The 15,832-nt window shown below is 57.0% G+C and overlaps 1 protein-coding gene across 12 annotated transcripts in view; it reads right to left on the bottom strand.

Annotated features, from left to right (window-relative positions):
• ANO1 (anoctamin 1) overlaps positions 1-15,832 on the bottom strand; it is a 192,726-nt gene that overhangs the window by 41,097 nt on the left and 135,797 nt on the right. For 11 of the 12 annotated variants that reach the window (XM_042238202.1, XM_060404121.1, XM_027959873.3 and 8 more), the window contains 3 exons: positions 14,299-14,363; positions 13,362-13,496; positions 8,415-8,575 (listed from right to left, as the gene is read on the bottom strand). In XM_042238202.1, the coding sequence (XP_042094136.1) occupies positions 8,415-8,575; positions 13,362-13,496; positions 14,299-14,363 (361 nt within the window). The remainder of the gene's footprint in view (positions 1-8,414; positions 8,576-13,361; positions 13,497-14,298; positions 14,364-15,832) is intronic. The other variant, XM_027959875.3, reaches the window with a different exon arrangement.

Raw genomic sequence — 15,832 nt, 5'->3', positions numbered from 1 at the left:
TCCAGAATATTTACAGACACATCCATCACAGAGGCAGAAAGCAGACTGGTGGCTATCAGGGATGGGGGCAGGGTAAGGAGGACAGACTGCTAAACGGGCACTGGGTCTCCACCCGGCGGGTGCTGGTGAGGCTGGCTTGGCGTAGGAAGGTGTCAAATGCCCTGTACAGGGCACTTAAGACAGTTAATTTACATCATGTGAATTTCACCTCAGTTAGAAAGCAAAACACGGAACGATGGGCGCAGATCCTGCTTATGCGTTTAAATTCCCTGCCGCACACTGGGGCTGCAGAGAAAATGGACCAGAAAGACACACCCGCCCGGTTACAGCAGGTGGGGGCAAGCTGTCCATTTCCCCCAGGGGTTTTCAGACTATGGGCTGTATTGGAACCCCCACGGCAGGGGCCTGCCCAAATACATACTCCGGGCACCACGCTGACCCCGAGTCTGCATCCTGTGCGAGCTCTGGGGCTGGCCCTGTCCACACACGCGTCTGGACACGCTGACCTACCCACCATCTGCCCTCCCTTCCACCCACCTCTCTGTCTGTCAGATGAGCTGTCAGTCCGTGTTCCAGCTACCCCGTGTCTCTGGTTCGGCTCTCCTCCCAGGCCACATCCCATCCCACCTCCCTTGGGCCCTGCTTGAACTGTCCAAACTGCCTTCACTCCTAGGCCTAACCCTAATTCCCGTTTCTGACGTCTCCGTGGCTGGCTGCTGGCCCCCCTTCCTGAGACCCTCCTCCCCTGAAGCACGGCTACTGACAAAGGATGATCTTGGACGCGTCATTAAATGCTCCTGGTTCTGCCCTCCCACTGTCTTTTTTGCAGGATATTTCCTTTTTTTTTTGGCCATGCCTTGCGGCATGTGGAATCTAGTTCCCCCACCAGGGATCAAACCCGCACCCCTTGCAGTGGCAGCCCAGTTCTAACCACTGGACCACCAGGGAAGTCCCCTACCCATTGTCTTCTGCTGGGACATCATGGCCGCTCAAGCTGCCGTGGGAATCTCAGAGGCCATGGAGGGAAGGCTCTGACCGAGGCTGGGTGCTTCTGCAGCTGCCCAGAGAATGGCGCCGTTTCCCCTGTGAGGCCCAAGCTCCTTGTGGGCCGGGGGTCTCGACTTCTGAACCTGGACCAGGCACTCCTGAGCCACCAGGGCGCCGGAGCAGGCAGGGTGCATCCTTCCTAAAGTGCAGCCCCCGAGAGCAGAGAACAGCTTCACCAACCTCTGGCTCCTGACAGTGCACGTTCTCCGCACGTGGAGAGCAGGGATGGGTCTCCTTGGGCTACAGGGACCAGGCGACGGTGTGAACCTGCCTGTCAGCCCACAGGGGAGCTGGGGCTCCCACCTGCACAAAGGCCCTGACCCTTCATGGTCTCACTGATTCTACTTATTTAATCCCCTGAACAAGTGTCCGCTCACAAACCTGCTGCTGGCCTTTGAATTCCAGCAGAGATTAAGTCTCTGTCTCCGCCCCGCTCGGATGACTCAGCCGGTGACCTGCCAACTGCATTCAGAGCCTCAGGCGCAGACCCCGGGAGGGGTTTCAACCACACCTGTCATTCCACTGACGCTGGGACCATCTCTTTACAGCTCCTTGCAGCCGGGCTCAAATCCAATAACCCGCTTTGTTCTGCCTGGAACTGACAAGCCTTGAAAACCCCATTATTATGCTATAATTTCAGAAAATTGATCCTGGTGCGAACAGCTAAATGGAGCTCAAAGTTGCTTCGTCTTGACACTTTACTGGAGGTTTTGAACTGTTATAAATCCCAGGCAGTGGAGTGCTCAGCCAAAGCACAGGGTTCCAGGACCAGCGGGTGGCCCCCTTGGGCAAGCTAGACCCCATGGCGGAGCAGAAACAAGATGGAAACAGCTGCCACAGCGACTCCTGGGGCAGTGACCCAGCCCTGCCAAGGGCAGAAACAGGTTTGGGGTCGCTCTCTGTCACTGAGCGAGAAGAAACGTTCACAGCTGGAGGTCAGGAAAAGAAAGGACACAGTGGGAGAAGAAACACCAGTGCGAAAATGATCCTTTAGAGGGTAATGAACAAGTAACTGAATAAGGGATTAAAAAAAAAAAAAACCCTACTCTACAATGGCAAGCTTGCTGCTAATTACACTTGACAGCAAGTGTGAAAGGCCTGGGGACAGAGGGACTGTGTCTCCTCTACACTGCAGGCAGGGGCGGGGAGTCAGCGGGCACCTCCTAGCCCAGCAGGCCCTTTCCTGTTGATTTTGTCTTGATTTATAATAAACTCCTCTTTCCCTGAGTGCTTCCTGGGAGCGGTTTGGCTTTTTTGCTCCCCCTCACCCCCGCCCCAAACGGGAACATGTAGACTGAACTTGCCCTTGACAGACAGGCACCTTTGTGGTCTCCCACAGCGGAAGTGGAGCTGGAGGAAGGGGGGTGGACAGTGGAAGCACAGACTTGCCCGTTTCCCTGAATCTTGGATAGAGGAGGATGCAGCCGTCTGTGTTTCTTCCAAGGACGGGGCTGCTGGTGAGTGCTGGCCAGCACCTTTGAGGGTATGAGGTGGTGCTGCTTTGCGCACAGTACGTGCTCAATAAACAAGTTTGCTGTGAGCAAGCTGGCTTCATGGAGAGTGCACAAAATCCAACCAGCTCCTTGCCATGCTGGTGGGCTGAACAGCATTGCTGCCTATCTGCCCCTCACCACTGGCTTGCGGTAAATCTCTGCTTTCCCAGGAGGTCACGGAAGGGGCGGGGAAATATCTGGACAGAGAGGCGAGACCAGGGCATTAGCTTGGACCATGGAGGCAGGCGGGCCAGGGCATGGATCTGTCATGTCCGTTACGAATCTATTAGCTGTGTGCTCTCAGGCAAGTCACTTAACCTCTCTGTGCTCCCATGTCCTCATCAGAGAATAACAGGGTTTCTCTCCAGGGCTGTTGTGGGGACCAGTGAACTCTGTGTGACCCTCTGGAGTGGGAAGGGAGCCTGACTGCCTGGAGGGACGGAAGGAAGCTAGTCCAGGCAAGAGAATGAATTTAAGGTCGTGCTGCCAGGAATAAGGGCATACGTTAGCCAGAGCTGGTTGGTACCACTGGCAAAGGGAGTGGAGCCCAGGGGTCACATGTGTGGGGCTGGGAAGCCAGACTGCTGGGGTTCAAGGTCTTGCCTCTTCACCCTGAACAAAAGGTTTGGTCATGCTGCACCACAGGGCAACTGGGATCTTAGTTCCCAACCACGGATCGAACCTGTGCCCCTGCATTGGAAGCATAGTGTCTTAAGCACTGGACCACCAGGAAAGTCCCTTGCCTCTGCCTCTTGTTAGCTTGTGTCACCCTGGGAAAGTTGCCTCAATGGTTCATCTGCTGAATGGAGGAGCAGAGCCTGTTTTTCTCTCACAGTCCCTGGGAGAATGAATGAGTCTCCATACACAAGAGGCTCAGAACAGTGCCCGACACGCAGTAGCACCAGCCAGCTGAAGCCAGTGTTGTTACAATTCACAGAGGCCCGCAGGCACAAGGTGAGAGGTTAGGTCTGAGCTCCAGTCTCACAGGGTCTATCTAGGCCGTTTTCACATTTCCAAAAAGCAAGCGCCCACCAATCGGATGTAACAGCTAGCGCAGTGTGACAACTAGCACCAGGCACAGCCCTAAGACCCCACAGGGCGCGACTCATTCGACCTTCCCAACCACTCTCTGAGGTGGGTTGGGTCACTAGCTCCATTTCACAAGTGGAGGAGCTGGGGCCTGGAGAGGTGGAGCAACCTGCCTGAGGGTCACACAGCTGTTAGGGGACCAAGCTGAGGTTTGAGCCTGAGTCTGGCCGGTGGCTGGCACTGTTACCCTCTGACGAGCCATCCTGGCACACAGCCAACCCAGCTGGGCATTGAATTGGACCAAACCACCCAGCCCACAGCTGCACAGGTGGGCTCCACTGTGTGCCTGCTGCAGGGCCAGCCACCCCACCCTGGAGCAGGGGAACTGGGAGACTTTGTGCTCAGATAGGAGGTTCTCCAGCCTCAGCTCAGAGCTGCCCAGGCCCTGATCAGAGAAGAAGGGAGCCCATCAGAGATTTTGAGGAAAGTCATGGAGGCTGGTGATGAGCAGAGGGCAGCGGGCAAGGGATGGGGAATGGTTCTGATGGACACAGTGCCCAAAGAGACAGGAATGGACAGGGGAGGGCACGGGCTCGGGCTCAGTGGAGCCCCATTTTCCTCACCTGTGAAATGAGGACAACTTCTCAGCTGCGGGGATCCAGTAGAATGAAGGACAAGGAGCATCAGGCCCCATGCCAGACACAGACAGATCAGCTCAGTGACTGATGGCCATCAATCCTGCATTTACAGTCAGACTGATCCCAGAATTAGTCATCAGAGCTAGGGTGTGGGGTCAGGAATGTTCTCATAAGCCACCTTGAACCACACACAGACGGCACTTCCCCATGTTCTGCAGCAGCCTTGGCAAGGAGTCCTGCGACCTCAGCTTGATTCGACCTCACCTTCCTGGAATGAGGTGCTCACCACCTGTCAACCCAGCCTGGTCCAGCACTCTCTGTTGGAAATCTCTCCCTTACCCTGAGTGGGTGACCTGTGACTCTCATTCTCTGCCTCGTTGGGAGGACCAGCCTGTGCCATGATGACTGAGTTCATGGTTAAGCTATGCCTGGAGCTCCCTAGAGCCTGGGGGAGGGACGGTTCTGGTATCTCTATTACCTGAGTGTCCACGGGCTACAGGCTATTGCTGAGCCAATGAGGGAGGGACAAGTCTCACCCTAGACTCTTCCCAAACAACCAGGGCACTGACTAACCGGGCCTTCTCAGATTCAGGGTGACCGCACAGGAAGGCGCTCTGAGGACCACGCTCATTCTGTGGGTGCAGCACCCAGGCGTGTCCTGCAGGTGACAGGGAAGGCGTGTGACACGTTAGGATTCGCTGAGACATGGGCAGTGGCCAGAATCCGGCCGAGCTCTCAGGGCTCCTGGAGCAAGACCACCCCTGGGGCTGACCATGGAAGGTCATTCTTGAAGCTGGAAATGGGGTGATTAGTGTCCAAATGGCTTGTGACTTTATCGGCTCCCAGGCTCTCAGCTGAAGCGAGCTCCGATTGGAGGAGGAGACGTTTGCAGAGGAGGACAGAGAGCCTGTAAGCCACGTGCTGCCCAGAGATGCTTGCAGAGGTGAACGTGTCTGGGCCACAGCAGGTGGATGGCAAGCAGGGGATCCTCTGGGCCACGGGTCATGCCCAGGTGGGCAGGATGCGGGGTGATTTTCATGTGGATGGGGGGGGTGTCATTTGTACCCCTCGACCTCCAGGTGACACCTGCTTGGCCAAGCCCAAGGCATCTCCTTAGCTCACAATAAGGCAGGCAGGAGAGCCCTTTGGGATGGTCAGTCTCCTCTGTTGGGGGCCCTCAGTTTGGAGAAGCAGTTCCCAGGCGTCTGGGCAGGACAGTGGGAACAGACGGGGCACTGCTGGGGAGCCCAGCACAGGGAAGGAGGGGGTGAGAGGCCCCTAACTGCTTCTCTTGCGCGTCCCCACAGTCTTCCTTTCTGCTCTGTCTGCTCTCATGGAAACCGGCTTCACGCTGTCACCCGCGGGCGGGTGAGTGTCTACCTTGGAGCTCGGGTGGCAGTGAAAGCCCCCTGCCGCCCCCGTCAGAGCCGGTTCAGCCTCCTTCCACCACCTCCCCAGCTGCTCTGTGCATCAGTCACCGTCTCCGACACAAGTTTAAGACGAGAAAAACTCTGACACAGCAGAGGCCGCGCTGGCTCCTTAGTCCGCCCGGTGAACATGAGGTCCCCTGGGGCCCGTGCTGGCCTCCGGGGTCCCGCCTGCTCCTTGCACCTGCAGGCTCCTCCAACAGGCCTGCAGCCTCGCCACAGGGCCTCTGCACTGCTATGTCCTCCTGTAGGCTGGATGAAGGCAGTGGACACAGCGGTTTTCACCTCCTATGGTTTCCCCAGAGCCCAGAACAGACACTTAACTAAATACCAGTTGGTACACGCCCTACACACCAGGCACATCTACCCGGTCTCATACTCCTGCAGTGTGGCAGGCAGCCGCGCCGGTGGTTCGCGGTCACAAGGGCAAGACTGTTTATTGAGAGTCAGCCACGTACGTGCTGAGTGTTGGCTGAGATTTTGTGCCCGCTGTAAAGATCCTTATCCCACACCCATTTTACAGGCGAGGAAGCTGAGGGCTGAATGATAGGATGGGGCAGTGGTAGGGCTGCACTGGAGTCCCCTGGGGGTGTGAAAGTGCACACATGGACCAACCGGACAAGTGTCCTTGAATGACCTTCCAGTGGCTTGGGTGCTGAGCACCGTATGTTCACGCCTGCTCTTGGGTCACCTGGAGACCACAGTAGGTATTGGCTTGGCCACCAGCCAGGCCGATGGATCCTGGATGAGGGAACAGAGCTTGCCGGTGGTGTGCGGAGCCTGCTGCTATGAAAACTGGGTCCCCTTAGCCAAGCAGGCAGAGGCACGCCGTGCCCAGGGCACAAGACCTCGGTGGAGAAGATGCCCAAAAGGGGCCTCTGATGAGGACACCAAGCCCCTCTTCAGATCTGAGGATGGGGATGGGATGGGAGTGAGGTGGTCGGCGCATGTACCTCTTCTAAGAGGAGGTGCTACAGCTCAGACCCTCACCAGGACCCATCCTCCCCGGTTTCCAACAAGTGCAGAAATGTGATCAGGCAGTGATCGGACACCAGAGGGCCTGGCCGGTGGTCAACGCTGGAACAGGAGCCCAGAGGATGGGCCAGTCTCTCCCCCTCTCCCCTGACCCCTGACTCAACCCTCGGCTCCTCTACACACCAGCCTCCAGATCTCACGGTTTGGGCTGAACCCCACGCCCCTGGCTCCAGGAAGCCTTGGCCAAAATGGGACAAACCCTAGCCCCCTGCCAGCACCTGGTGCTTGCTGGGCTCACTGAGCCCCTTCAGCCTTCCCTTAACACTGATGGAGTCTGAACACAACTGCGAGGGCAGCAGGAGAGGCTGCAGGGCCAAGCAGGGCAGGCTCAGGCTGGGAGAGGGTTCTGGAAGTGTGAGGGCCCGAAGGCCACCGCCTGGGCATCAGTCCTGTTCTGCTGCCCGCGGAGGTTGGCTCTTCTCTCTTGTCACCACCAAACTCCCCCTGGCTTGCAGGGGAATCCAAGGCCCCAGCTCAGAGGATTCTGAGGTTCTGAGGGGTCCTCTTCAGATCAAGGGCGGGTCTCCACTCCCCTTAGTAATGGAGGCTTGTACTGAAATTCTCTGTTTGACGGGATCCTTGTGGATCTCAATTGCACTGACAGGTAAGAGCCGCACACCTGGCTGGCTAGGGGCACCCTCCACCCCCCGGCCCACCAGGGCCCACCGAGCACCAGGACACATGGAGTATGCGGGGCCCGGGGCTGCCCTTCAGCAGGTGACAGCACAGCCCTCTGTGTGCCTACAGTCCATCTGTCCCACGTCTCAGCACCCCTGCCTCTTATACCTCCAGAACCCAGCTCAAGACGCTCAGGCCTCTTCTAGGCAGCCCCTCCTGACTGCCCTTTCTCAGAGGTCCTGACCCTTCCCTCTACTGCTCTCTCTGTGCAGCTCCATCTCCTACTATCTGGGACCCCTGAGCACAAAGACGGGGGCTCTCACAAGACCCGGCTCACCACCCGGGTGGTGGCTCAGCACATGGGTGCCCAAGCCCTGAATCCCCTGCTGGCAAAGGCTGTACACGGGGCCATGGAGGAGGAGGTAGGCCTGTCGGCTAACCCAGAAACAGAGATGCATCCGTTTGCGGAGTTTGCGGAGATTCATCCAGCCACCACTTACCCACCTCCCACATCCCCTCAAGCCTGAGATGGGTACCAGGTAGGACCTGCATTCGGAAGAACTCTGGGGAGGAGCCATCTGCCCTGGACTCCAGGTGGCAATGCAGTTCAGGGGTTAAGGGCACAGGCCATGGCAGATCAGGAGGTGGGTGATCCCAGACAACTCACACCCACTCTCTCTGGACCTTGAGGTCATCATCTGTGAAATGGGCACCCACAGGGGTGCTGAGGGGTGATGAGAGATGTGCCCCAGAGCCTGGCCGGGGTCAGCTTCCCCAGCATCATCGGGAGGACGGTGGAAGGAAGGCAGAACCCTTGGCTCTCCTTCTTCAAAAGCAGCTGCCCTTCCTGAGCCAACAGAGCCTAGCCCTGGAAAGAGCTCCATTTCCGGGAGAAATCACCCTCCAAGACTTTTTATGAGGGGCTCCTGGCCTGGTTGGACGCATCTATGGTCGTGTGTATCTGTGACCCAGTATAGCCCCCGGTTGCCCAGCAGACGGAATGGGAGCTGACCGTTCCTCCCATGTGCATTCCTGGCACATGCCCCTGCGGGTAACCTCGAGGAGAGGGAGGGAGGAAGGGAGGGGCCACCCGAGGTCGCCCCTGCCCCAAAGTGGCACTCGCTTACCCCAGAGGGCCATGAAGATGGAGAAGAAGACGGTGGCGGGGTTGTCGAAGAGGTGGCTGGCGCGGGCGGTGGCGCACGCGGAGCTCATCTTCCAGTAGCTGCAGGTCCTGTCGCAGAGCGGGCACATGGTGATGTTGTGTCTCTGGTCGCACATCTCCATGCTGGAAGAGAGGACAGCCCGGAGCACCCCGGCCAGCAGCCAGGGCCCCGCTGGCCCCCGTGGAGCAGCACCTTCCGGAGCCATGCCGTCCTTGCCGGGGTGGACATGGTTCGGTCGGCTAGCCAGCAGGCTTCCACCAGGGCCCATGTCTCTCTTCTCCACCCAAGGCCCCAGCTTGGCTTCCCACTCTCTGCTCCCCTTACCTTATAGTCTTAGTGACTTTTGAACAGGGTCCCACACTTTAATTTTGTACCCAGCCTGCAACTTCTGTGGGTGGCCCTGGGTGTGGACCCATGGGACCTTCTGTGGGGTGGGACAAGGTTGCGTAAGTGTTCATCTCTGGGGTGGCCCCGGGCAGTGGGATGCACGGCCTGCCCTGGAGCTGCCCCTAGAAGTCGAGGTCCCCAGCAGCCTCCCTCTGATGACCAGGCCCTGTCAAAGCAGTGCTAATGGTGAATGTCGTCCAAGTCCTGACGTGACAAGGCCCAGGAGACCCGAAAGAGGAGAGAAGTCGAGGCGCGAGGATGCCATGCCCTTCCTGAGTGCTGGCCTTGCACCCAGCACCTGCTCAGTGCCAGTCCTGCGGGCTTCAGTCCACCCCTGGGGGTGCCCTGGGTGCCAACCTGAGGGCCTCGCTGGGCACTCTGGACCCATAAGAAGATGGAGACGTGGTCCACCCAGACCTCCTCTCAGGAGGCAGGTGGCTGGATCAGAAGGGACACACCCACAAGCTGCCTGGGTTTGTGGTCCCACCAGGCCGGGCTCACCCTGGAAATGAGGGGTGACCCCTGAGCAGGATGGGGCCCTGCTCAGGGCAGGCTTTCATTCTGCTGAGCAGACACGAAGTCTGGAGACCGTGGGGAGCTCTGCGATGCCCAGGGCCCTCCTCCTCCGCCCTGCCAGTTCTCAGACTCTCTCTTACTAATACTGAAAAGTGTAGTATTTAAAGGCCATCAGCCATGTGAGCAGGAGACGTGGGCACCGAGTGTCCACCCAGGCTGGACCAACTCTGGGGCTGTTACAATCCCACTTTCACAGAGCAGGAAGCAAACCCACAGAGGGGACATTACTTGTCCAGGGCCACACAGCAGAGTGGGGCTTGCGTCCAGGGCTCTGTCCCTGTCAAGCCTGTCTATCCCTGCCCAGTTCTCAGCTGCCACCCAGAGGCCACAGGAGGGCTCCCTGCTGAGGCCAGGAGGCCTGGCTTGGCTACTTGAGGGGCAGTTTCTGTTCTCTGTGAGCCCGGGGCTGGTCCTTGAGCCTCAGACTCGGTTCCTCCTCCTGGAAGATGAGGAGAGAGGCCAGCAAATGGCCTTACCAGCTGTGCCCTGCCCTGCCCCTCTCCTCCCTGCTTACTTGGACAAGACGCTGAGCTATAATTAGGCACAGGCAGGAGTGGATTCCCAGGGGTTAGATGGCTTTCTGGGTGAAGGGCGGGGGGTGAATAGGGTGATTGCTTTATAGCTTTAAAGAAAAATTTTGGGATGCACCTGAGCTTATGCACAGATCCTGGCTGGACCACAGCCACTGGGGAGCATTTGCCAAGAGGTTGCGGGGGGCCCTCCTCTGGCAGCACTGCAGGTATTCCACTCAATTTTCTTCTCACAGTAGCTCTCCCCAGACACTCACCAAGAAAGCGTGTGCCTGCCGTGTGTGGCAGGCACGGCGTCAGGCACGGCGGATGGAAAGACAGATGGTGGGCAAGGCTATTGCCTCGGAGCATGTGGGGAAGCATGTGTGTGTGTGTGTGTGACCACGTGTGTGTGCCTGTGAACACATGTATGTCGGGGGGGTCAGGCACACACAGTTCAGAGGGCAGCAAGGACTCGGGAGCCAGCCAGCTCTGCATGTGAATTTCAGCTCCACTGCTCGGGATCTGTGTGGCCTAGGGCAGGTCGTTTGAACTCCTTGGACCTCAGTTTCCATATGGAGAAGGCAATGGCACCCCACTCCAGTACTCTTGCCTGGGAAACCCCATAGACAGAGGAGCCTGGTAGGCTGTAGTCCATGGGGTCGCTAAGAGTCTGACACGACTGAGCGACTTCACTTTCAATTTTCACTTTCATGCATTGGAGAAGGAAATGGCAACCCACTCCAGTGTTTTTGCCTGGAGAATCCCAAGGACAAGGGAGCCTGGTGGGCTGCCATCTATGGGGTCGCACAGGGTCGGACACAACTAAAACGACTTAGCAGCAGCAGTTTCCGTATCCATAGAGTGGGCATGCTGAGACTTACAGAGCTCTTTTTTTTTAAAGGGCCACGGCATTTTGTTTGAGCATATTGGGGTTTTTTTTTTTTTTGGCCATGCCACATGGCTTGCAGGATCTTAATTCTTTGACCAGGGATTGAACCCTAGTCCATGGCAGTGTACGCGCGTGCTGAGTCCTAACCACTGGACCGCCAAGGAATTCCCCGAGAACCCATGTTATTGGGTTGTCAGGAGGCTTAAACAAGGGAATGTCCAGGAAGCCCTGGGAATGGCACTGGGGTATTTAAACCATCCTCTCATTCACCGTCACTACTGTGGGAAGAACAGAGTGATGGCAGCTGTAGTGACCAAAAGGAGGTACAGGCGCGGACTCGAGGGGCCCATCTCTCGTCCTCCCTGAGCTTCTGCTCTTCTGGGGGCTTCTCCCAAAAGGAAAAGGGGCAGGACACCCACCCTGTGTGACCCCGGCCCCTCTCAGGGGACTGGTGGATGGACACACCGTTGTCAGCCTGTGGCCTGGCACCACTGGGTGGGGGGCCTGGAGCCTGAGGGTGGGGGCGGGGCTGGGAGGCCAGGGCCTGAGTCTCTGCCTGCCCGTGAGCCCCACGGCTTCCCAGCCCTCTGCCCTGCCAGCTTAAACAATGCCAGCCAGACAAAAAGCCTGTTTCTGCTGGTTTAAAACCCTCAGCCTCTCCCTTCACTGCCTTCAGCCAAAATAAAGACGAGCAACAGGCGCCTGCTCTTTGGAGCAGACAGAGGGACAGGCGGTGGGGCAGCATGGTGCAGGGCGTGGGGGCACTGGCCATCCTACAGACTTGGCTGGGCCAGGCTCCAAGCGGAACACACACTTCACACTTGGTCCAAGGCGCCAAGCGAGCGGAGGCTGAGGTCAGACGGGGCCCCAGAGTCCCCAGTGAACGCTGTCCGTAACCCTGGCCATGTGACAGTGCTGGCCTGGCCTGGCCCGGGGCTGTCAGCGCCCTTGCAGGGGAGCCTGAGCCTCCCGAGCCAGGGTGTCCAGGGCCGCCAGCCCTGCCGTCCCTCCAGGACCGGGAGGGAGGCGGATGGAGCAGTCCCTGTTGGGGGCGCCCCACCTTCCATTCGCCGAGAGTCTCTCCGACTTTGGAGTGAAGTCCCCTCCACGTCTAAGCCACTCTGATCTCTGCCTTCATTAAACCCCTGAGCACAGTGAACTCGTGTCATTAGCAAACAAAGGGACAAGCTTTCTCCTGCCTGTGCCCAAAATAACCCTGGAGGGGACAGAAGCCAGATTCCTTTAACTTTCTGGTTCTGGGTGGGTGGAGTACTTTATTGTCATTCACGTAGATGGTTGCATGGCATCACCGACTAAATGGACAGGAGTTTGAGCAAACTCTGGGAGATAGCGGCGGACAGGGAAGCCTGGCAGGCTGCAGTCTATGGGGTCGCAAAGAATTGGACACGACTTACCAACTCAACAACAACAACAACAACATGTATTCAAACATCCATTGCACAAAACTTCACCACGCGTGGCCTTTCTACACCACTGAGTGGGGCCTAAGGAGCCAGTCTCTCCCCCAGGTCAAAGACTCCTTCATTGGCCCTTTTCTGACCAGACCCATGGATGAATTTCCTAAACCAGGGCTCTGCTTCAGAGACGCTGGGCTGAGTCATAAGAAGGGTAACCTGCCCTATGTCCCAAGACTATCCTGACAGACCGCTGGCTCCCGGGAGGTGGGCGGGGCGTCCGCCTCTCTAACCAGCACTTTGCCCGCAGGCACAGTGTTCCTGATGGAAGTCAGGGCTGGCATCCTGAGCTCACATCATAAACCGCTATCCCTGGGTCGAGATTGGCAAGTTCTGGGAACAGCAACCAAAGAGGGGAGATGCTGTCCTCAGACTCCCACTGCCTGAGTCACGCTCTGGCTGCCAGTCTGGGAGACGCGCACCCGGCGTGAGGCCAGGCTGTCTCTGGGGTCTCGGCCTCCTTCCCAGAGCTCCCCACACCTGGCCTGCTTCCTGAGGAGCAGTGGCAGGCCTGTCGGCCCTGTGCGCACGGGCCGGGGTCTGCTGTGCCGGGCCAGCCCCTGCAGACCAAGCTGCTGCTGCACGATCTCCCCACACCGTGGGAGCGGGGGTGCGGCGCAGACAGGGCCCAGCCGGCCGAGTGCACCGCCCCGAGCTCTCCGAACGGTCCTGCCACACTTCCTGACCTCACAGGGAACCAGTGAATTTTCTTGTCACATAATGACTAAGGACTGAATGGGAAAAAAAGCTTCAAAGGACAAAAAGGAGTCGGATATTTATTTTATGCCTTCCTCTCGACAATAAAATGTCTCCTAGGGCGAGCGTGCCTGCAAAGGCCGCCCACGCTCTCAGACAGCTATTAAAGCCTTCAGATGGGGTGGCTCTGGTCCTGACAGTGCCCAGCCTGGCCTGTGACTTCCCGGTTTGGAGTGGGGGTGGTGGTTGCTGAGTGGGGCACCGGGTTTGGGGTGAGGGGTCCCAGTCCCAGGAAGTTCTATTCCTGCAGTAAGGGGAACATGGCTCCTTAGTGAGATGAGGACATCTTTGGGGAGAGGGGCTGCCCACCTACCTGGGGATGTTGTCATCGACAGTGGCCCATCCGTAGAGGAAAACGATGATGCCGACCACAGAGGCTGGGATGAGCATCTGGGTGTAGACGCCCAGCCAGGCGAAGTACAGGCCAATCTTCTCCCCAAAATACTTTCTGCACCGCAGGGCAAAGCCAGACAGACACACGCTTACTCTCAATCCTTTCCAGGGGCAAAATTTACACCACGCCCCCTCCCCAGCACGAACAGCTCACATGGGGGCCCCTGGTTCTCGACCAAGCAGAGAGTGTGTGGGGGGTGGTTCTGAGCCAGGCTGTTATGTTCAGGGGGGCTCTCTGCTTTCACAGTGCCCACCTTTCCTCTGCTGAGCCCTGAGAATGGGAGCATTTCCTCCTGTAAGGCCCATGCAGCAGGGCGAGATGCTGCCTGGAGGCAGTCAGCTGTGTTCCAGCCTTGTGCAGCCTAAAAACAGGGAAAAGCTCCAGCCCTGAGGCACCAGTAACTCCATATATTGAGCATCTCTGTCTTCTTCATGGGCTGGGCTCTGATCTACGTGTCCCCACAGCACACACATTGCCTGGTCTGTCCGCTCTGGGAGAGAGGTCTCTCAGGAGAGGACACAGTGTCCAGAGGGGGCAATTCTTACAGATTCCCAGGCAGCTCTTTTCTTCCTTTTGACACAGAAAGAAACCCCACCAGATGCCCGACTGGGTTGAGCCAGACTATGAACTTAGGGGGAGACAGTGAACATGACAGATGAGAGCCAGTCCTGCAATGAATCTGAACAAACTGCTTGATCTAAGGCTCGGCCAGGCTGCCAGTCTCTGCTGGGAGACCTCAGCTCCCCTGCACAAGCTCTTCAAGTTCAAGCAAGGGCCCACGCTCTGCACACTCAGTGTGGTCGAGATGCACAGGGATGTTTATCCATCCAGGCCTGCTCTCAGCATCCCCACTTACCTGACGAGGTCGATGGGCTGGTACTTGTAGAAGACCCCGTAACACGCCCACTCTTCGTACAGGAGCTGGGAAAAAGGAAGTGGTGAGGGCTGGGGAAAAGTAAACCGCTCTCAGGTCCCTCGCCAGAACACAGAGCTGCCAAGGTGCTCAGCTCACGGCTACGTCATTCATTCATTCAACAAGCTCATATAGAAAGTCAGCCCTGTGCCAGGTACTGTGCTGGACAATGGGCTGTGAGCTGAACACTGCAGACACCCCCCTCAGCCCTGGAGCTCCTCCATTCTGGTGGAGGAGACAGACATGGAAAAATGGGTCCCAAGTTTCAGCTCTGGTAAGGCCCTCAAAGAACCCACGGGCAGTGGTGGCATCTCCGAGCAAGAACAGACCTCTGGTTTTAGGTGACGGTGGGGATGGGAAAGAAGCTTCTGGCATCATTATGGAATCCTGACTCTTCACTATTTGATCTGGGATTTAAAATGGCCTGCCACTGTCAGACACCTCCCTTTCTTTGTTAAAGACAGACCCACCAGGGTTTGGAGCAGAGAAACCCCAGTAGTATGATTTTAACAGATCTCACGAGGTGCAAAAGAGCCGGGGTGGATCTCCTGAGACAGGCTGTCTGATTAACATGGCTGAGCGAGATGAATGAGATCCACAAACCCACTACGCCCCAGGCTTGGGCAGGATGGTAATGAGCTTGGCCTTGTGGGAATGTGTATATTCAAATGTCTGTATGAACATGTAGGGTGTCTTAAAGAAGATTCCGGGTTAGGACTGCTGGTTTTAATAAAGAGATCCCATGCACATGGGTAATTAATGCTCTATCAACCTTAACCCAAAGCCTATGGTGACCCTGCTGGCTGGGGGGAAGCTGGCCCCAGCTGGGAACCCAGTTCCTTGGCTGCCTGTCTCTGCTGGCAGCATTCGGGGAATGGATAGGAGGCCAGCATGGGGATGCCTGTGAGGACTTGCCAAGGTCTCTGGGCCTCTCCTGTACACTGAAGCTTGACTTTTGTCCTTTTCCCTTTCCTTAATATTTAAATTTAAAACTTGTGAGAGTCTCTTATATTCAGATTCTGCTGTGGCCCCAGATACATCAAATACAGCTTTCTATTTTTTTTTTTTTAAACACAGCCTTTTATTTTATCGCCCCCAATACACTATGCTATGGAATGAATGTATCTCCCCAAACACAAATGTGTTGAAGCCTTAGCCGCCCAATGTGACTGTATTAGGAGGCTACATATTTATGGAAGTAATTAAGGTTAAATGAAATCATGAGAGCAGAGTTTTGCTCTGATAGGACTTGTTCAGTTGCTAAGTCATGTCTGACTCTGCAACCCCATGGACTTGGAGCCTGCCAGGCTTCCCTGTCCTTCACTATCTCTCAGAGTTTGCTCAAATTCATGTCCACTGAGTCGGTGATGCTATTTAACCATCTCATCCTCTGTTGCCCCCTTTTCCTTTTGCCTTCGATCTTTCCCAGCATCAGGGCTCCACTATGACCCATCTGTTTTGGGTGGCCCTGTACATC

Source organism: Ovis aries, chromosome 21 (genome assembly GCF_016772045.2).
Source record: "Ovis aries strain OAR_USU_Benz2616 breed Rambouillet chromosome 21, ARS-UI_Ramb_v3.0, whole genome shotgun sequence".
Classification (NCBI taxonomy): Eukaryota; Metazoa; Chordata; class Mammalia; order Artiodactyla; family Bovidae; genus Ovis; species Ovis aries.
Note: the sequence above shows the minus strand (reverse complement) of the source record. Positions and strands in the feature narration are given on the sequence as shown.